Here is a 22157-nt window from a genome sequence, read left to right as displayed (position 1 = left end):
CTATAACAGAGACACAATCTGAGTAGGTAGAACCGACAAATATAATGAAAACTGTTGAGCATGTAGATGACATATTTGGTAACACTTGACTTAAAGTCTACAGCAGGTATAATGCTATATCACTTGTTATAAGCATGTATTAGCCTTTGTAATGTATTATTGTATGGTATATGATGTGTTACGTCTCTAACTGGCCAGGTAGTGCACTGCAAAACATTTAGATCTCACCTAGATATCTCTTAGAATGCATTGACTTGACGTCTTACCAAGGTAAATTATCTTAGGGCACAGGCAGATAATTATGCTGATTTTAACCTAAAAAAGGCTTGATCCAAGTGGGGTAAGATACATGATCTTATTTCAAGATATTTGATCTTAATAAGACATCTTACCAAGACAAATGATCTTAGTGTACTGGCATTTTGCTTACTTTAACCTACAAAAGGCTTGACACAAGTCAGTCTCAGAATATCTTAAAACAAGACAAATGATCTTGATGCATTTCCTGGGTAAGCAAAATCAACTTGAAACAAGTAAATGCATTTTCTGGGTGAGCGAGATCAACTCAAAACAAGTAATTTTCACTTAATTATCTCAATACAATACAAAAAATCTAGGTAGAATTGAAATGTTTTGCAGTGTGACTGCGGTAGTGTCAGCCGTAGGGTTGTTTTTCTCTGAGCTGTGAGTGACAGTTTCCAGCTACACTGTCACTTTCCACTGATGTCTTCCCCCTCTTCTTTCTCCTCTATGTCTTAGATCTCATTCTCTCCCACTCTTTAACCTCACGTGTCCCCCTTTCTCTTTCTTCCTGACCCCACTTCCTACTCTTTTTTTTGTTTACTTCCTCTTCTCTCTCTCTCTCTCTCTCTCTCTCTCTCTCTTTCTGTCAGGATGTGGGGAGGGGGTGGGGCATGTGTGGGGGCGTGGACAACAAGAGGGAGGGAGAATGATTTGTATCACTCCTCTGTTGGGTCGAGTGAGTGAGTGAGTGAGTGAGAGAGAAAGAGAGAGAGAGAGAGTGTGTGAGAAAGAAAGAAGAGGCCACACACACTCAGACATTTGACCAGGACAGTAGCTCTAGCAGTGATGGACTTCTGCAGTATGTGGTTGCCAGGTGAGTGTCTGTGCCTCTCTCTGCCTTCATTAGCACAGCCCAATTAAGCTCGCCGTGTGTGTGTTTCTGTGTGTGTGTGTGTGCATCTGTCTGTCTGTGTGTGTGTGTGTGTGTGTGTGTCTGGGCTGAGCCAGTTGATTAGCACCGCTGGGTCTAATGAGCATGGCTAATTAGAGCACATCAAAGAGAGGGCGATGGATGGAGGGAGGTGAGGAGAGGATGGAGGGAGGAGAAGATGGAGGAAGGAGGTGTGGATGTCTGTCGTAGGCAGAGAGAAAGGTCAGACATGTCTCTCCAGGGTGGACAGGGATGCAGTGTGTGTGTGTGTGCGTGTGTTTTCTGTACAAGTATTTGCTATCTCTTATCCATCCCTTGTCATTACAACTGTTTAAACAGAGAACCTAAAGGTACACTTGAGTTATGTGTCCTACATAACAGCATTAGAAGTGGTCTTCAGCTACATATAGATGGTAATGTTTTAATGTCAAATGACGACGTGATAGAAATCGTTTCTCAAAAATACATTCACAGGAAGTGATTCATCAATAACAGAAAAATCTATCAACCAATGTCAATAGTATTACTGAATGTCATGAATAACCAGGTGTAGATAACATCACAGGAAACAATTTACGGTATGTGCGTGCATATTCATTTGATGGGAATGATTCATGTGATGAAGCATCTTGTGTCACTTCTCACATCGACGTGGACATTGATGAATAGGGCTTTTTAAAATCAACCCCCCTGTACATTCCTGTGACCATGGTGACGGGATGACACATCATATTATGGGGTCCATGTAGTAAAGAACGAGGTTACTCAGGTGAACTACAGTGTCTCATCTAGGCTTTGAATTACACACAGACAACAAGGTTCATTGTCAGTATTCATTGTGAATATGTCAGTCATAATGTTAGGGTTTCAGTGTGCCGTTTGTTAACTGCACAGGATTATCACACCTGCCAGAGTGTCCAATGACTGTACAGTGTTTTCATTGAATGATTACATAGCAATAGTGAAATATGAATGGAAAGTTTAAAAGTTTCATCAGGAGACTTCATTTCCCAGACCCCCCCCTTGGCGCCAGAGTGATCTCCTTAAGCAGGAAATGAAGGTTCAGTTGATGTCAGTTTCACCCAGAATACCCCTGGGAGAACACACCATAGAAACAGAACACATAGAACATGTCATGAAAAGGCATATCATGCTGTGCACTATGCAACCGTATACAGCAGTATACTTTACAGTTTGAGAGACTGTCCTATCTTGACATCCATTTCTATGGCACATACATACATCTATTGGTTGAGTGGTGGTAAGGCTTCTGAGAATAGCTTCTCTGCTTCCAACTGCAGCAAGAGGAGAGACTATAAAGGCTGATACGTATCAGTAGTAATGTGTTTTACAGTAGGGCAATTAATATGGCAGTTTGATGTAATCAGAGAGAATGTTGCCAGTGGTGCGATAGTACCATAATATGGGCCTACTGAGCCGTTCCTTATGTATCAGAGTGAAGGTAACAATGTATCAGATGGATCTAAACCACCACCAGAAAGCTTCAGCTACTACAGTTTTGCCACTGTCACACGATAGGTGCACATGTTAGTATTATTACAGCAACTATAGTATGACGTGTGTGTGTGTGTGTGTGCGTGTGTGTGCATGCGTGTGCGTGCGTGTGCGTGCGTGTGCGTGCGTGTGTGTGTGCAAGTAGTGCGGCAGGTAGCCTAGTGGTTAAGAGCGTTGGGCCAGTAACCGAAAGGTTGCTGGTTCGAATCCGCGAGCCGACTAGGTGAAAAATCTGCCCTTGAGCAAGGCACTTAACCCTAATTGCTCCTGTAAGTCGCTCTGGATAAGAGCGTCTGCTAAATGACTCGTCTGTATGTCCCAATGTGTTGTGCGACAGTGCGTGTCAGTGTGTATGAGAAAGCAGTAGTAATATTAATAGTTACACTGACAGTAAGTGTTGGGTTTAGCACTCTGTGTTCAAGTTGGTGTGAGCTAGGGGAAGTAGAGGGGTGGAAGTGAGAGAGACATACAACACACCATGATGCACTAGCTTTACCCCAGGCTACTGTATATACACTACTAACCTCATATACTACCCTCACTACATACAGTGCCTTGCAAAAGTATTCAACCCCCTTGGCGTTTTTCCTATTTTGTTGCATTACAACCTGTAATTTAAATGTTTATTTGGATTTCATGTAATGGACATACACAAAATAGTCCAAATTGGTGAAGTGAAATTAAAAAAATAACTTATTTCAAAAAATTCTAAAAAATACATTACGGAAAAGTGGTGCGTGTATTCACCCCCTTTGTTATGAAGCCCCTAAATAAGATCTGGTACAACCAATTACCTTCAGAAGTCACATAATTAGTTAAATAAAGTCCACCTGTGTGCAATCTAAGTGCCACATGATCTCAGCATATATACACCTGTTCTGAGAGGCCCCAGAGTCTGCAACACCACTAAACAAAGGGGCACCACCAAGCAAACGGCACCATGAAGACCAAGGAGCTCTCCAAACAGGTCAGGGACAAAGTTGTGGAGAAGTACAGATCAGGGTTTGGTTATAAAAAAACATCCGAAACTTTGAACATCCCATGGGGCACCATTAAATCCATTATTAAAAAATGGCACCACAACAAACCTGCCAAGAGAGGGCCGCCCACCAAAACTCACGTACCAGGCATGGAGGGCATTAATCAGAGAGGCAACAAAGAGACCAAAGATAACCCTGAAGGAGCTGCAAAGCTCCACAGCGGAGATTGGAGTATCTGTGCATAGGACCACTTTAAGCCGTACACTCCACAGAGCTGGGCTTTACAGAAGAGTGGCCAGAAAAAAGCCATTGCTTAAAGAAAATAAATAAGCAAACGCATTTGGTGTTCACCAAAAGGCATGTGGGAGACTCCCCAAACATATGGAAGAAGGTACTCTGGTCAGATGAGACTAAAATTGAGCTTCTTGGCCATCAAGGAAAACGCTATGTCTGGCGCAAACCCAACACCTCTCATCACCCCGAGAACACCATCCCCACAGTGAAGCATGGTGGTGGCAGCATCATGCTGTGGGTATGTTTTTCATCGGCAGGGACTGGGAAACTGGTCAGAATTGAAGGAATGATGGATGGCGCTAAATACAGGGAAATTCTTGAGGGAAACCTGTTTGTCTTCCAGAGATTTGAGACTGGGACGGAGGTTCACCTTCCAGCAGGACAATGACCCTAAGCATACTGCTAAGGCAACATTCGAGTGGTTTAAGGGGAAACATTTAAATGTCTTGGAATGGCCTAGTCAAAGCCCAGACCTCAATCCAATTGAGAATCTGTGGTATGACTTAAAGATTGCTGTACACCAGTAGAACCCATCCAACTTGAAGGAGCTGGAGCAGTTTTGCCTTGAAGAATGTGGAGGGGTGAATAGTTATGCACACTCAAGTTTTATGTTTTTTTGTCTTATTTCTTGTTTGTTTCACAATACAACATATTTTGTATCTTCAAAGTGGTAGGAATGTTGTGTAAATCAAATTATACAAACCCCCCAAAAATCAATTTTAATTCCAGGTTGTAAGGCAACAAAATAGGAAAAATGCCAAGGGGGGTGAATACTTTCACAAGCCACTACATATCACTAACACTGTCTTCCCACATTACACTACATACTGTATCACTAACACTGTCTTCCCACATTACACTACATATCACTAACACTGTCTTCCCACATTACACTACATACTGTATCACTAACACTGTCTTCCCACATTACACTACATATCACTAACACTGTCTTCCCACATTACACTACATACTGTATCACTAACACTGTCTTCCCACATTACACTACATATCACTAACACTGTCTTCCCACATTACACTACATATCACTAACACTGTCTTCCCACATTACACTACATACTGTATCACTAACACTGTCTTCCCACATTACACTACATATCACTAACACTGTCTTCCCACATTACACTATATACTGTATCACTAACACCGTCTTCCCACATTACACTACATATCACTAACACTGTCTTCCCACATTACACTACATATCACTAACACTGTCTTCCCACACTACACTACATAATGTATCACTAACACGGTCATCTCACAAACAGACCTGAAACTCTTTGAGGTGTGCTCAATTTAGCTTGTAGTTTGCACTTTTGTGACTACTCCATTGGTTCCATTGTGGATTCATTGAATTGCTTCCTCATATCTGAGTTGTTCGGACTAAATTAAGATGTGGAGAAAGTCCATCTATTTTAGACCCTGTGTCTGCAGAAAAAAAAAACTCCTGACTGTCACAAGTACTGTACTGCCCCTGCCTTCCTCTGTTCTGTGTTAACCAGCCTGGATATAGCTAGTTCAGACATCTGGGCCTCAATGGCCTCACCACTATTGGTTTTCATTGGTTTGGTTTAACTGATTCAGACCTGTGTTTCCAGGCAACTGGACTCTCTGGCCAATCAACAACATTAGTCAATCATTTAACTACTGGGGAGAAAGAAAACCCAGCAGCTCTACAGACATTGAGGCCTGGTATTGAATAGCCCTGTTGCTAAATAACCTCATCCATAGTAATTGTTGGTAAATGTGTTCAGTGTCTCACTACTGCCCCCTATTGGTTGGTAAGTGGTCCTGCTCAGAGTATGTGAGCGGAGCGGTCGGAAATCCTGCTCATAGCTCATGGAGCAGTGCTCTACTCTGGCCCTCCATGTCCTTTCCAACCGCTCTGCTAAAAAACACTTCTTGCTCACAGGAAAAAAAAACTGCTGCTCCAAATTCGTTTCATTTATTAAAATCCCAATTTAACCAACACCCATCTATTTTTGTGACTACCTGGACCTACCAAACCAAATGATTTGAATGAAATTTATTTTAATAAACATGAAAAGGTGAAAGTGAGAAGCGCTCTTAATTTTAAATAGGCTACATGTCATATTAAACAGCATATAAACACTCTAGATAGGTCAGGAGCCAGACAGGGAGCCTAAGAAGGAATGGAAATGAATTATTTAGGCTATATTACTTACATTATTTCAAGGCTATAGCCTACAAAGAAATACATTGTGAAGCTTTTGCGAGAGCGACACTAGGCTGGTAGGGAGTTAGTGACATTAAGCGCACAACATTTAAACAACATTTCGTTGTATTAAATCGTTATAGTCTATAAACTGTGCATATAGGCTGTGACTAACCTACAAATTCAATGGAAAATGCCTTATTAGGCTCAGTCTACAGTGCCTTTGAATTCATTTTTAGAAACACTAGTTTGGCCAGAGTCTGTGGCTTCAGGTTCATGCGATGGTCTCTGGAGAGCAGGCCAGCAGCGGAGAATATCCTCTCAGCGCTTGCAGAGCCACTTGGGATGCTGAACACCCTTTTGACCAACCCAGGCTGGGTAGGGATGCAGAGTTTATTTTCTATAGGTAGGCCTAAAGGTTTTTAGGCAAAATAACCCAATCAAAATGGAAAGCTTCTTAAAAGTTGAAATATGCCAATGATGGCCTATTGTATAGATAATTAACAAAAATGAAGGAAACTTTTAAGAGATCTGATTTTTTGTTTATAAATACTTTGCTACAATGACACACTTAATTAGCTACCCACCTTGTTCCTTCTTTTAACATGTGCATGTATTAAGTAAACCAACATGCTTTCAGGATATGTGTCTTTTCAGATTCCACAATGATTCTTTAGTTGTGGACATTACATCACCACACTCCCCCTCTTGCTCTTGGTCCTTATCTTTGTAAATCACCTTGATTTTGCACCTGTGTGTTTTATCAATTTCTTTATGAACATATTTAGCGAACTCCATGACAGTAGCTAAAGCAAGGGGCTATAGCAGCAGATAAGTAGCCTATAAATGCATGCTGGGACGGCATGCTCTGAGCTCCTGAAGTGAGCGCTACTGGAGCGAAATTGGAGCGGGTGAGAAGGCCGACGCTCCAGTCTTTGGGAATCTTGCTCCGTGCTCCAGTCAAATTGGGCACGCTCAGCTCCAGCGCCGCTCTGCTCACATACTCTGGCCCTGCTCCATAGCCAGTACAAGGGAAGTCGCTGTAGTGCAATGCCATTACTCATATAGATAATAACCTGTTACGGACACATTAGCCTACTTAGTCTGTTGGTTGTACTTTGTTATTGTGTATTGTCGTTTCACAGTTTAGTTTTGTTATGACTTCAAAAAGTACAACTGGGTTTTGTCATCTTTGAGAATAAAATTAACGAGCATTTATCTTACTCTAAGCACTCATCCTTTATATTGGAACCGAGAGAGAAAAAAGGGGGGGGGGGGGGGGGGGGGGAAATAGAAGTGATAGAGAGAACTGGGAGGAAGGGGGAGAGAGAGAGAGGAACGTTTTTAATAATGCAGGTGGCAGATATAATTAGTTGGTCGTTGGGTGGATTTGCATGTTTTCATTAAAGGGAAGTTGGTGTGAGGGAGGGAGGGAGGGAGGGAGTGTCAGCAAACATGACTGTCTGTCTGTAGATATTGTGGCTTCTCACCAAATAAGCGGTAGTTAATACAGTACCTGCCAAATAAAACATCTGTTACGGTAACTTGAATTAACTTAACATAATTCACTTCAATATCAGATTTTATTTACAGTGAATTGTGTACCCCTCACCCCCCTCTCTCTCTCTCACTCTCTCTCTCTATATCTTTCTACCCACCCCAACCCACTCTCCTATTCCACCCCCTGTTCCTCCTCTCTTTTTCCCTCCGTCTCCCCCTCCCCCTCACTCCCCTCGACTCTCTGTCTATGGGGACATTCCCAGGCCTGACTGACTGTCTGTACAGTAGAGAGGAGAGGAAGTGTTGTGGTGTAGTATAGTGTGGTGTGGTGTAATGTAGTGATGACTCTACAGTGAGTAACATCAGTATAGAGGTGTCTAGTAAGGCTCTGTTCCCACTCAAACCTCTATATGGCCTATTGTTAGACCAAACAAACACCTCTGTACATATAGGAAATAATGAATGCAGGCTTCACAGCAAAAAAGATCACCGTATATACAAAAGCCAATACTGCGGTGTGACATCATATTTCAGCGCCTGTAACATCAGCCAAAAGCCTTTGCATAATCATCTGCACTCTCTGTCTCTCTCCTTTCTTCCCCCCTCTCTGTCTCCCTCTCTCTCTCTCTCTCTTTCTCTCTCGCTCTCTCTCTCTCTCTGTCTCTCTGTCTCTCTCCCTCTCTTTCTCTGTCTCTCTCTCTTGCTCTCTCTGTCTCTCTCTGTATCTCTCGCTCTCTCTGTGTGTGTCTCTCTCTGTCTCTCTCTCTCTCTCATAGATATCAGGATGTCAAAGCCAGTAGCGGTTGAGAACACAGGGGCTGACTCTCCAATGGAGAGCACAGGTATTTGTCTCTGTGTGTATGGGTGTGTGTGCGTGTGTGCGTTCGCTCGCTTGCGTGCGTGTGTGTTAGGGTTGGTGCGTGTTAGCGTGTGTGTGCATACCTGCATGTGTTCGTGTGTGTGCATATGTGCATGCACGTGTGTGTGTGTATGTATGCCTACAAGTGTGCATGTGTGTGTGTATGAGTAATTTCTAATTGTTTCCTACCCCCTACCCCCCCCCACCCCCCCACACACACAGATTCAGAGCGGAACGGTCCTGACTCGAATCATCAGGTTTGTGTCTGCTTGGTGCTTCGGTCTCTCACTTCACCTACATTTCAGTACTGATATCACTGGTAATATACCTCTAGGAAACATAACAATCAGTTAGTCATTTTCAATGGTGACGATCATGATCTGAATAACACACACATTAGGTCTGAAAAGTAAAGATGACTGACAACAGGTAGCCTAATACCAAGCCACAAGCATCAATACAGTAGTGCAGTGTGTTTCCCAAATCTGGTCCTGGGGACCCCAAGGGGTGCACATTTCTGTTTTTACCCTAGCAAAATACACCTGATTCCACTTATCAAAGGCTGGATGATGAGTTGCTAAGTGGAATTAGGTGTGTTGGGGTCCCCAGGACCAGGATTGTGAAACACTGCAGTAGTGCATTATTTTTTATTATCATTTATGCTTATCTGTACTGATGGTATTTGTCCTTTTTACAGGTTCAGCAGATGAAAATCAGTCCCTTTCCCCTTTCTCCAACCCTCAGCAGCAACAAGGTGTGTGGGTGTGTGGGTGTGTGTGTGGGTGGGTGGGTGTGTGTTTTGTGTGGCCACACTATAGAGTATTTTGCCATATTTGCATACAGATTGACAGGGATGCAAAACAGTCAGACTAGCCAGTTTGGACATGCCATTCCAGGAAGAAAGGATGACTATCCCTCTTTTCTAAAGAAAAGGAAGGCACCTTCCTGTTTGGCATGCAGGTTACCACAGCAACAGAGCAGAACAGTCAGCTAACACAGACTTTTATCTGTTGGCCCTTCCTTTAACTGTATCCCTCGTTCTCTCTCCTCCTCTCAGAATAAGATGGAAGAGTGTGGTGAGATGTCCCCGGGCCCTCCTCCACACCACAGCCACGCCCCCTCCCAGACGCCCCTCCCACACACACAGCTCATGCTGACCGGCTCCCAACTGGCCGGGGTAAGACAAGAGAGGAGGAGGCTTAACAAACACACAGTGATGCACACTCACAAAAACAAAGACACATCCTTATGGTCCGGGTTGAGTTCACTGCTTTTTTCCTTCTTCCTTTTCTCTGCTCTTTCCCATACCCTCTGCATCTCTCTGCTCTTTGCCCCCCCCCCCCCTTTATTTTTCTCTCTGTCCCTCTCTCTCTTTCTCTGTGTCTCTCTCTCTCTCTCACTCGGTGTCACTTTCTCAGTTGACCGCTCTCTTGCCAGCTCAGCAGCAGTTGTTACTGCAGCAGGCTCAGGCTCAGCTTCTAGCTGCAGCTGTGCAGCAGTCTGTTCAGCAGTCCAACGCAGCTCACGCAGCTCACGCAGCCCACGCAGCCCACGCAGCCGCCCAAGCCAATCAGCAAGCTCAGGCAGCCGCAGCAGCCAATCAGCAGGCCCAGCAGCAGGCGGGACAGACAGGGCAGCAGGGCCAATCACAGCCCCAGGGACAGGGACAGAGCACACAGGAACAGACAGGTCAACCTGTCCCTGTGCCGCCCATTCATCCCCAGCTCACCCTCTCTCAGCCAATCCAGCTCACCGCCCAGGTACTGACAACCCATCACAAGGCCACATCCTGGTTGGGAAGAGGTGGGGAAGGGTCTTGATTCAGGAGCCAGTCTGGAATCCTCAGTTTGTATTGATCTTTTTTTTAATCGCTTGTGTTGCTCTGCTGTTCTTTCAGTCTTTTCTCTTGGCTTCTATATGAAGGGGTTGTTTTCCTTTGTTCTCTGTACATGTGTGTTCTCTCCATCTCTGATCCCTCTGCTCTCTCCTCCTGTCTCCCTGCAGGACATCCAGCAGTTGTTGCAGCTGCAGCAGTTGGTTCTGGTGCCAGGACATCACCTGCAGTCTCCTCAGTTCCTCCTCCCACAGCACCAAGGGCAGCAAGGTGAGCTCCTCGCACTAGCCACTACCACTGGTCCTATTCTATTGGGACAGTGCCCTGAAGATGGGCTGTAGATGTTCCATCTATCAACAAACAGATTTCATTTATTTATAAGTGCCAACTGTTGACAACCATTAACAGGTTCTTCAACTGTCTAGCACTAGAATGCCTAGCATTGGACTCTCTGATTGACCATGGAGCTTTGTGGAATATTACATCTGTTGTTTGATCACATAACTGATCATAGGCCTACTGATTCCCTCTCTTCTTCACTCTCAGGACTGCTATCAACACCAAATCTGATTCAGCTACCTCAGCAAAACAATGGGAGCATCCTGTCCACTCCCACCAGGCTGGGGCTCCTAGCACAGGTAGGCCCACTGAGGAAACACCCAGGCTTTGAGAGAGGCTACAGTCTCCGACTCTTTCCAACAAACATCTCGTCTCATCATTCTGTCATATCCAGTAAACGCCTCTCTTCTGCTACATAATTATCTCTCTCTTTCGCTCTCCCCCTCTCTTTCTCTTTCTCCTCCTCCCCCTCTCCCCCTGTAGAGAGACAAGGCAATGGAGGGCAGTGGGGTCATGACCTCTGTGTCCTCTGTGACCTCTCACCCCGAGGAGCCCAGTGACCTGGAGGAACTGGAGGTGTTCGCCCGCACCTTCAAACAGAGACGCATCAAACTGGGCTTTACACAGGTACGCCTTTCTGTGTGTGTGTGTATGTGTTCGTGTGCATGTGCGTGTGTGTGCTAACTCTCTGTTTTACTCCCCCCCTCTCTCTCTCAGGGTGACGTGGGTATGGCCATGGGGAAGCTATATGGGAATGATTTCAGTCAGACCACCATCTCTCGCTTCGAGGCCCTCAACCTGAGCTTTAAGAACATGTGCAAACTCAAACCACTACTGGAGAAGTGGCTCAATGATGCAGGTGAGAGGGGAGGGTGGGGGATGAGAGAGAGGAGAGGGAGGGAGGGAAGTGGAGGGGCGGGGAGAGAGGAGAGGGAGGATGGGAGGGGAGGGGAGGGAAGGTGAGGTGAGATGAGGGAATTGGTGAAGGAGAAGGTGTATGACACTTTGAATCAATCAATAAATCAGTTGATTAATTAACCAATCCCCAAGTTGCACTAATCTGTAGAATGAATGTAACCTTGAGTTAATTAAATTATATCTGTAGAATGAGGATACCAGTTTGTGTGATTTTAAATCAACCCACTAATCAATCTCTCTGTTTGACAGAGACCATGTCCACAGACAGTACTATGCCCAGCCCCAGCTCTCTGTCCTCTTCCTCTATGGGCTTTGAGGGCCTGCCGGGCCGACGCAGGAAGAAGAGAACCAGCATCGAGACTAACGTCCGCGTAGCCCTGGAGAGAGCCTTCATCACGGTGAGAGACATGACATATCACTGACATAAGGCCTTCATAACACTGTCATACAGGAGTCATAAATCTTAAGTTGACATAACATCTACATGGCTCGTTCCGTAGTTTTTCCCCTTAGAAGAACACTATATCACTGTGATGTCAGTGAGGTGATATAAGGCTAAGTGTGTATTAGTACTAATGTGTCCATCTCTGTCTCTCCCGTGTGTCAGCAGAACCAGAAGCCTACCTCAGAGGAGATCCTGTGTATCGCGGACCAGCTCAGCATGGAGAAGGAGGTGATCCGCGTGTGGTTCTGCAACCGCCGCCAGAAAGAGAAGCGTATCAACCCCAACAGTGCCACCCCTCCCCTGCCTGGCCAGCCCCCCCAAGCCCCACCGTCACACAAACCCCCCTGCTACAGCCCACACATGGTATGGCCTGACCTGCACCCAGCCTCTCCCTTCTTACACCCCCCATAAAGCCTTACATGGTATGGCCTGAGCCGCATGATCCCTCCCTCCCAACCTTACCCATCACAATTCTCCCCCCTATATGAATGTTGACTCCCGCATGTCAAATAAAATAAAATAAAATGTTATTTGCCACATGCGCCGAATACAACATGTAGACCTTACAGTGAAATGCTTACTTACAAGCCCTTAACCAACAATGCAGTTTTTAGAAAAAAAAGTGTTAAGTAAAAAATAGATAAGTAAAAAATAGCTGCAGTGGTAAAATAAAATAACAGTAGGGAGGCTATATACAGGGGGTACCGGTACAGAGTCAATGTGCGGGGGCACAGGTTAGTCGAGGTAATTGAGGTAACATGTACATGTGGGTAGAGTTAAAGTTACTATGCAGCTCAGTTGGTAGAGCATGGCACTTGCAACGCCAGGGTTGTGGGTTCAATTCCCACGGGGGACCAGTATGAAAAAATGTATGCACTCACTAACTGTAAATCGCTCTGGATAAGAGCGTCTGCTAAATGACTAAAATGTAAAATGTAAAAAATAATAAATAGAGAGTAGCAGCAGCGTAAAAGGGGGGAAGGGAATGCAAATTGTCTGGGTAGCCATGATTAGCTGTTCAGGAGTCTTATGGTTTGGGGGTAGAAGCTGTTAAGAAGCCTTTTGGACCTAGACTTGGCGCTCCGGTACCGCTTGCCGTGCGGTAGCAGAGAGAACAGTCTATGACTAGGGTGGCTGGAGTCTTTGACAATTTTGAGGGCCTTCCTCTGACACCGCAAGGTATAGAGGTCCTGGATGGCAGGAAGCTTGGCCCCAGTGATGTACTGGGCCGTAAGCACTATCCTCTGTAGTGCCTTGCGGTCAGAGGCAGAGCAGTTGCCATACCAGGCGGTGATGCAACCAGCCATGATGCTCTCGATGGTGCAGCTGTATAACTTTTTGAGGATCTGAGGACCCATGCCAAATCTTTTCAGTCTCCTGAGGAAGAATAGGCTTTGTCGTGCCCTCTTCACGACTGTCTTGGTGTGTTTGGACCATGATAGTTTGTTGGTGATGTGGACACCAAGGAACTTGAAGCTCCCAACCTGTTCCACTACAGCCCCATCGATGAGAATGGGGGCGTGCTCAGTCCTTTTTTTTCCCCCTGTAGTCCACTATGAGGGAGAGGTTGATCACGCTGAGGGAGAGGTTGTTATCTTGGCACCACACGGCCAGGTCTCTGACCTCCTCCCTATAGGCTGTCTCATCGTGATCAGGCCTACCACTGTTGTGTCGTCGTCAAACTTAATGGGTGGCGAGTGGCGCAGTGGTCTAAGGCAGTGCTAGCTGTGCCACTAGAGATCCAGGTTTGAATCCAGGCTCTGTCGTAGCCGGCCGCGACCGGGTGACCCATAGGGCGGCGCACAATTGGCCCAGCGTCGTCCAGGGTAGGGGAGGGAATGGCCGGCAGGGATGTAGCTCAGTTGGTAGAGCAGGATTGTGGGTTTCGATTCCCACGGGGGGTATAAAAATATATATATAATGTATGCACTCACTAACTGTAAGTTGCTCTGGATAAGAGCGTCTGCTAAATGACGTAAATGTAAATGTGTTGGAGTCATGCCTGGCCATGCAGTCATGGGTGAACAGGGAGTACAGGAGGGGACTGAGCACACACCCCTGAGGGGCCCCCTTGTTGAGGATCAGCGTGGCAGATGTGTTGTTACCTACCCTGTCATGGTGGATGTTCTTCTGCACCCCCTGTTCTAGTGTGCAGATGGTACTACCCAACCTGCATTGCTTTAGTGCTTTGCTATTACACATTAATAATCCCATTGATCCCTTTTTCTATTGGATACAGTTTAGTATAGACACTCTTTTAAATATACACTCTCCCGCTCTTTTTCTCTTTCTCGCCCCTCTCCCTCTCCTGTTCTCTGTATCAGATGTCCAGTCAGCTGTCCAGTCAGCTGTCCAGTCAGCTGTCCCAGGCGGTGACCAGCCTCAGCACCACAATGACCACCATGTCATCGTTCTCCCCTCTGACCCCCAGTGGTCCCACCCACTCATCTCTCAGCTCTGCCTCCTCTCCAGTGACTCCTCCTCCTTGCAGCACAGCCAGCCCAGCCCCTCACAGCCACAGCACACTGAGTCTCAACACAGGGTGAGCATGCACCTGCATACAAAGTGTACACTTTGGTCACTGTGCTTCACCATTGGTTCAGTACTCGGTTCACCTGCAGTTTGCAGCAAATGTTTATCACACCCACACACACATGATTGACACACACTGATCCGTGACACTGCTCCTTCTGTGCAGCAGTACTTTCTAACCTGTGTGTGTGACTGTGTGTTTTGTGTCCACAGCTTATGGCGTATGGGTAAAAAGAACGGTGACGTGTCTAACTACATCACCGATTTTGCTGCAAACTTGAGGTGAATACGACAGAGACACACGTACCTATACTGTACACACACTCTCTCTTACAGGAATATGATCGTCCAAACACAAGCAAGCGTTTGGATTTGTAGCTCCCAAACAAGATATGAATCAAGATGGTGTGTTTGTATCTAACCTGTGGGTTTCTCCTGCAGTGTGTCTGTGTTCAGGTCTCTGAGTCTCTGTTCTGTTCTGCTGCTAAACCTGCTTCTCTCTCTCTGTTTCTCCTCTGGATGTAAATGTTTTTCCTCCTGTGTGTGTGTGTGTGTGTGTGTGTGTGTGTGTGTGTGTGTGTGTGTGTGTGTGTGTGTGTGTGTGTGTGTGTGTGTGTGTGTGTGTGTGTGTGTGTGTGTGTGTGTGTGTGTGTGTGTGTGTGTGTGTGTGTGTGTGTGTGTGTGTGTGTGTGTGTGTGTGTGTGTGTGTGTGTGTGTGTGTGTGTTTGTGTGCGCGTGTAACACAGGAACACTGTGATGGGAGTAAACACAGGGAACCAGGCTCTGAACCAAGCTCTCCTCAGCAACAACCCTCTGGCTACTATACAAGGTGTGTTAGAGGGAGAGAGAGGTGTAGAGGGAAGGAGGGAAAAGAGAGGAAGAGGGAAATAAAGGAGGAAGAGAGAGAGACAGGAGGGAGAGAAAGAGGGAACGGGAGGGACAGTAATTTGAGGTACAAAGTGATAGAAAAGGTAAATAATGCTAGACAGAAAAAATGACAGAGATGATTAGAGAGGGAGAGTTAGAGTAGAGGAGATTAATGATAGTGATAGATCATCTGATGAAGGGAACTGGTGAGCAGGTCTATGACAGGGATGTCCCATCACTCCACCATGTTCATCCCCATCCCCATCTAGAACTGTGTGTGTGTGTGTGTGTGTGCGTGCGTGTGTGTCTTTAGTCTGTCTTTCATGATTTTTCTCTCATTCATCCGCTTCTTCATTTCATCTCTATAGTAAATGGAGTTATTTCACAGTAGGTATAATGACGTTAACTCTCATCTCTCTCCCTCTCTTCTCAGCCCTAGCAGCCAGTGGTGGCCAGCTGCCCCTTTCCAGTCTTGAGGGGGGCAGTAAGGTGTTGCTGGGGGGTGCAGGGGGGCAGGGAGGGGGTCTCCAGTCCTCCTTCTTCCTCAACCACCCCGCTTTCCTCCACATGGGCCAGAATCCTGGTGCTGGATTGGTCAGTGCTGCCTTAGCAAAAGCCTCCCAGCCCTCCCCCTTCCCCTTCACCAGCAGCATAAGCCCCACCCCCTGCTCCCCCTCTCCTTGCTCCAGCCCCGCCTCTTCCTGCGACTCCGATGAATTGGCGCACAGCCCATCCTCGCTGGGAGGGGCTAAGATTGAGTGACACAGCCATGCACCAATCAGAGAGGAGGAGGAGAAAGGAGGAAACGACAACCTCGCCTTTCAACCAAAGCTATCTCTTTCTCTCTCTCGTCCTACTTCTGTTTTTTCACCATCACGCTCTCTCTCTCTCCCAGTCTTTCGATGCCAAAAATACACAGAATGAAAGAGAGGAGAGGGGGAGGGACAGAAGTGAAAGGGGGAGAAGGGGGGAAAGAGGAAGATTGAAACCAAAAATCTTTATCTATCCAAGGTGATGGAGGAGGCATCGTGGGACTGTTTTGTCAATAATGAGCGATATCGCACCTCTCCTTTCTTTCTCTCTTTCTTTCCCTGGAAAATAAACCAATGACAAAGAACAGGAATAGAGATGTGTGTCGAATCGCGTGAACCAAAAATGACAAAAAGAAACGTTACTGTGTGTTTTTCGGGAATGGTGGCAAGGACAAAAAAAAAGAAAGAAGTGGATGACTTTTGTTGAAAAGCTGCGGGTCTGAAAGAGGAGGAGATGGGAGGATGATTTTAAACCAAAAATGTACCTGAGTAGGAGAAGAGGAACACACAATGACAAAAAACGACAACCATACCAAAATCACAGAAACCAAAAATACGGAAGGAAAAGCTTTATCCAAACGACTTGTACATACTGATCCTATCCAGGACCAGGACTTTGATACTGCTACACACACACACACACACACACACACACACACACACACACACACCCACCCATAATATCCACAGCCGATCACATTCACCCATCTGACCAGTCATCCACCCATCATGTCTGTCACTCATTTTCACTGCAATTATGTTGTTTATATCTGATATTTGTTATTGTTATAAATGGTTGATACTGAATGAGCCAAGCTTACAGGTGTCTCTGTTTGTGTTTTCCTACCTCTGCTTCTCTGAGTATCCTATCCTATCTCCCCCTTGCTTTCCAATAGTTTACTGATAGCGTTGGAGTCTGTCATCATCATCATTATCTTGTGCCATTTACTTCATGTTGTCAGAGATAATAATAAGAGACGAGGGAACAAGAGATCAGGCTTAGTGTACCAGTTTTCAGCCTTGATAAAAACCTCTCTCTCTCCATAATTACTCGCAACAAATGACTCACTTTATGAAATAATATTAGACTTATATTAGACTCAATGTAGTCCTTGTGAATGGCCAGTCCACCATGGTGACAGTATGAAATTGAGCATGATTGGAGATTTAAACTAGTAACATTTTGAGGCGAGAAAGAGGTAAATTAATAAATGTTAGTTTAGTCATGGACAGGTTTCAGTCTTACCTTGTCAATCAGCCATCTGTCTCGACGCGTAGTAGAGAAACAGAGATCAAAACCTGTTTAATGTTTAACATCCCTCCATCCATCCCATTTCACTGTCATTTTCCACCCAAATCTGCCATTATTACACTTTTGAAACCAAAGCATATGTTACTCTTCAGAGGAGTCAGCCATGACATTAACACTCACATACTGTAGGGGTTGGGGACACACCCTACCCCTCCCGCTGAACCCCCCCTAGTTGACCCCTTCCATCTCCTTACGCCCGAGAGGGTCACTTCAAAAGGACAGAACCCTCACCCAACAGAAATGGGGTGCATACGGGGAGGGGATCAGATGGTGCGATGGGGTCAAACATACAGAAAGAGGGGATGTCAAGTTTTTGTAAGAGGATACCAAAAATACAAACCAAAAACCAAACCAAGGAACGTCAGAAACAAACCAAAAAGAAACATAACCAAATATGGATGGGGGGGATGAGGGGAGGAGGACAGGTGTAGGTTTTTACAGACTGGAGCCGACACGTCTGTCTGTTATCCAACTAACTGGGCTTCAGTGGCCCGCTCTAAACTGTGTAGCACAGATGGACAGATGGATGGATAGATTGACGGATAGATAAGACAGATTTCCTCCCTCTCCCCTGTCTTTCTTTCACTCCAAACTCAACTCTTCATTTCTGGTCCTGGATGGAGAAATCTCTAATGACCTCATTGAACTGAATCTTCTAAATCCGTTTTTTAAATGTTTCTGTTTGTTGGTTTATTTTGTATTTTATTTATTTGCTGTGTCTCTTGATGCTGTTTATGTACTGTTCTTTAGTGCTTACTCATTTGGGATAATAACGTATTCGCTTACTACAAGAGCTCCTTATTTTTTTGTAGTTGTTCTAGAGATTTTTATCAGGTGGTTGGAAAAATACTGTGAAAATTTAGCTTCCAGATTTTTATTAGATAAAAAAAACACTTGACTGTCTTGTCAGAAAAAAGACACAGAAAAAGTCCAAAACAAGAGTTGAAAAGCAAAACGTACACACCAAACCAAATACCAAACCAAATACCAAACCAAATACCAAACCAAACCAAAAAGGCAGGAAGGACATAGAGATGGTCCAACTGCTCTCCCTGCCGTTACATTAGGGCTCACACATATGATTGTGTCAATTTATCTGAAGTGTGTGTGTGTGCGTATGTGCGTTGTGTGAGGGTGCGACATTGGGTGTGGTGTGTGTACACGCATAACAGAAAGAATTCAGTGGAGTTTACAAAGATGTCCTCTCTTGCACGTTTAACCCAGTTATCACAAACACACTCATACTTATACACACACACACTTATATACACACTCACACTTACACACACACACATACACACTTCGGCTAAAATTTACAGTAGAGTTTAAAATGCATCCAAAGAATATTTGGTTTGAGACACAGAAATACAGTTGACAAATGAGAATCATTAGTGAACTAATCTATTTTAGATGTGGGGGTTCTAACCATGAGGTGAAACCTTTTCTCAACATTAACTCTTAGACAGAATGTATCTGTTAGTGCTTCTATAGATTTTGTAGAAAAAAAGATCTATGTTCTAATGCTTACTTATCGCTAATGTATTGAAAAACGTACAAAAAAGAAATTGAGAAAAAGATCTTAAAAAACGTTGATGATAATAACTTGATTTTAGACCAAAAATGTTAACTCTCTCTCAATATATATTTTGTATATTATTTTTCTTTGTCGGATCATTTAGGACTTTTGATTGTACTATTTATTCATCTTAGGTTTAATCGATTTACACATATTGATTTCTTCTAACTATTTATTTGTTTATTTATTTATCTTTTTACAGGGGATATATTTTGGGGTATATATTTAGAATATACTGTATATTACGGGGCTGTGACCAAAAATCCTGCTGAAGTACCTTCTCACCTCTTCAAACCAAATCAAACCAGATACATGCTACCACAGGTCTCACAGGGCCTATGAGAATATGTGTTTGGCCACATACTCCTTCTCTTCTTCCTCACTGAGACTACTCTGAAAGCTCTTAAAGGGGTGGGGGTGAGCTCACTGAGACTACTCTGAAAGCTCTTAAAGGGGTGGGGGTGAGCTCACTGAGACTCTTTTAAACAGATGGGGTGAGCTTACAGGGGGCAGCACTGTGTCTACATAGGGCACTTCGGTACGACCACCTAACAGTGTTTTCTCAGACATTGCAGGGCAGGAAAATGTAATGGGAATAGGAACATCAGCTTCATATTGATGTACATTTGAGCAAATCAATGTTTTCAGGTGTTGAATGCTGTCTTTCCTAAATATGGGATTAATTGTCCTAATGATAATGATATTACTAGTGAACCTTATTGTATTCTTTATGAGTAATGACTGTGGTGAGATGAGAGGGGACAGAGTATCTGGGTGTTTCTGGCTTTATATGCTGTCTTTTGATGTTGTGTTTAGTTTAAGTGGGGATAGGGAGTCTCAGTAGGGTTCTCTACAGCCTTACTACAGTCCAGGATTGTTACTGGAGAACCCCCCCCCCCCGGGTCGGATCAAACCGGTCATGAGTAAAACTTTTTAAACACTGGATTAATAAATCTCAAAGCTTTAGAAGTGTAGTTTGTCCCCATTGTGATGTATACCATATGCTTTGGACTAATCAGGTTAGAGGGATTTATAGCCCGGATGTACACTCAGTCAGTGCCGCCTATAAGATAGTATTGGATAAATAGTATTTTGTATGTTTGAATATAGCCCAACGGTTCTGGAAGAGAGCTCCACTGACAGGGATGATCAGACAGGCAGGTTGGCTTAAAGATACAGTGCTGTTCCCTCACAACCTCTCCTCTCCTCATGAGAAATACACTGAAAGCTTTAAACAGCTACCAAACCAAAAAACAAGTGAGAAAATGCATTGACTGGGGCAAAGGAACGTGACAGATGGACTTGTTTTCTTTTCTTTCTGTTTTTTCTTTTCTTGATGTTAGTAAGTTTTGTTTTCCACATCTGCTGTAGGATGTTAAAGAGAGATAGTTCATCATATACCTCATATACTCTGATGATAAACCAAATAGATGAAAGCTTTAAAAAAGGCGGGGTTCATGTGGGGATCGGGGTGTGGGGCGGGGCTGTGTACGTGTGTATGTGAGTGTGACCATGGATGGCCAGAGCGAGGCTTGGGCGCGGCAGAGTTCAAAGGTCAATAATGGGGTCAGAGTCAGGGGTCACATTTCCTGTGCCCCATCCAAATCAGGAGACATTTTGGGTAGCAAGTTGCATGCCAGCCCTCTCGCTGTGGTTCCCAGTCCACTCACCCACACACCTCCCTCTCCGTCTGTTCTGAAGAACAACCCCCCGCTCTGTACAGCCCTCTCTCCATCCCCCTCTCCCCTACTGCTCCCTCCCTGCTGAAACCAAACACTCTCCAAGTACAAGTTTTCCATAGGCACAGATCTAGGATCAGCTTACCTTCCTCTAAATCCTAACCTTAACCATTGAGGGCACATAACACTGGCCTTAGGTCAGTATCTATGGAGAAACTTTGTCCTACTCCTTAACAACTTTGTCCTACTCCTTAACACAAAGCTTTATTACAGGGGCTAGCCTCTGGGTACCCAGCATCTTTAGGTGATTGGCTGGATGTTGTGTTGTTTAGGTGATTGGCTGGATGTTGTGTCCATCAGAGATGTGTGTGGCAGCGAGCGCAGAGGGGTAGGTGACTGGGGAAGGGCTGAGACGGTGGTTGCTAGGAGATGCATGCATACACTCCCCCAAGGTGGAAGTCCCTCCTTTTGCCCTTGCTCTTTCCATCTTTAATGATGTGTAGGCCAGTTTAGGTCCTCTACGTCCTGGTAGGATGCTTCTGTGGATCTCAGGGTCTTAGGGATCACATGTAAAGTGCAGGTCCTTTCAGTAGGGATACCCCCCCCCCCCAAGAGAATGATACCAAAGTTTATGCCCTACTGTTGGATACGGCACCATGCACTCACTCCCTAAAACCCTGCTGTCTACCAGTGTCTGCACTGTTGGAGCTAGGAACATAAGCATTTCGCTACACCCGCGATAACATCTGCAAAATATGTGTATGCGACCAATAAAATGTGATTTGTCCATTCAGAGACTACACCTCTCCTATAGACTGAGTAGTCTCCTGGCCATAGGCACAGATCTAGGATCTGTTAACCTTTCCCTAATCCTAGCTATTAGTGTCGGGAGAACACAAAACTGACCTTAGATTAGCACCTAGAGGCAACAAATCCTACTCCCTCTACTAAAGCCTGGGTCAACATTATCACCCCAGAGTTTAATCTGGAAGAACATCTCTCCAGACTTTTTCGGCATGAACCATTTTGTACATTTGTACAGTCTGGACATCACAACATTGATTCAGTTCATGGATTAATTCCTTGTAGTCTCAGCGAAGCACCTTAGCAACCGTGTCAAACGAGAAACAAAGGAAACTGTGAAATGTAGGAATCGATATTGCAACCTGGACTCAGGGATAGACGTAACATAGTAAATGTGAATCCGGGACAGTGAAACAAGTATGATATGTTACGTTTGGTATGAGACCAGGCTGGAATTTATTTCAATTGGAGCAGAACAGGCAATGATTAACAGTTTACTGATAGATGACAGAACATA

At 44.9% G+C, this 22157-nt stretch overlaps 1 protein-coding gene across 1 annotated transcript; it reads left to right on the top strand.

Annotated features, from left to right (window-relative positions):
* The first annotated feature begins 1039 nt into the window (after positions 1-1039).
* On the top strand, positions 1040-16357 carry LOC311121914 (POU domain, class 2, transcription factor 2-like). The gene is made up of 16 exons (XM_084196346.1): positions 1040-1117; positions 8440-8505; positions 8745-8779; positions 9220-9276; positions 9580-9699; positions 9941-10282; positions 10527-10626; positions 10903-10994; positions 11179-11322; positions 11413-11554; positions 11863-12011; positions 12224-12421; positions 14407-14600; positions 14804-14872; positions 15337-15419; positions 15891-16357. The coding sequence occupies exons 1-16, from the start codon at positions 1090-1092 to the stop codon at positions 16217-16219; spliced, it is 2148 nt and encodes a 715-aa protein (XP_084052472.1). The 5' UTR covers positions 1040-1089; the 3' UTR covers positions 16220-16357.
* The last annotated feature ends 5800 nt before the right edge of the window (positions 16358-22157 follow it).

Source organism: Coregonus lavaretus (assembly GCF_964263955.1).
Source record: "Coregonus lavaretus genome assembly, contig: HAP1_SCAFFOLD_4451, whole genome shotgun sequence".
NCBI lineage: Eukaryota > Metazoa > Chordata > Actinopteri > Salmoniformes > Salmonidae > Coregonus > Coregonus lavaretus.
Note: the sequence above shows the minus strand (reverse complement) of the source record. Positions and strands in the feature narration are given on the sequence as shown.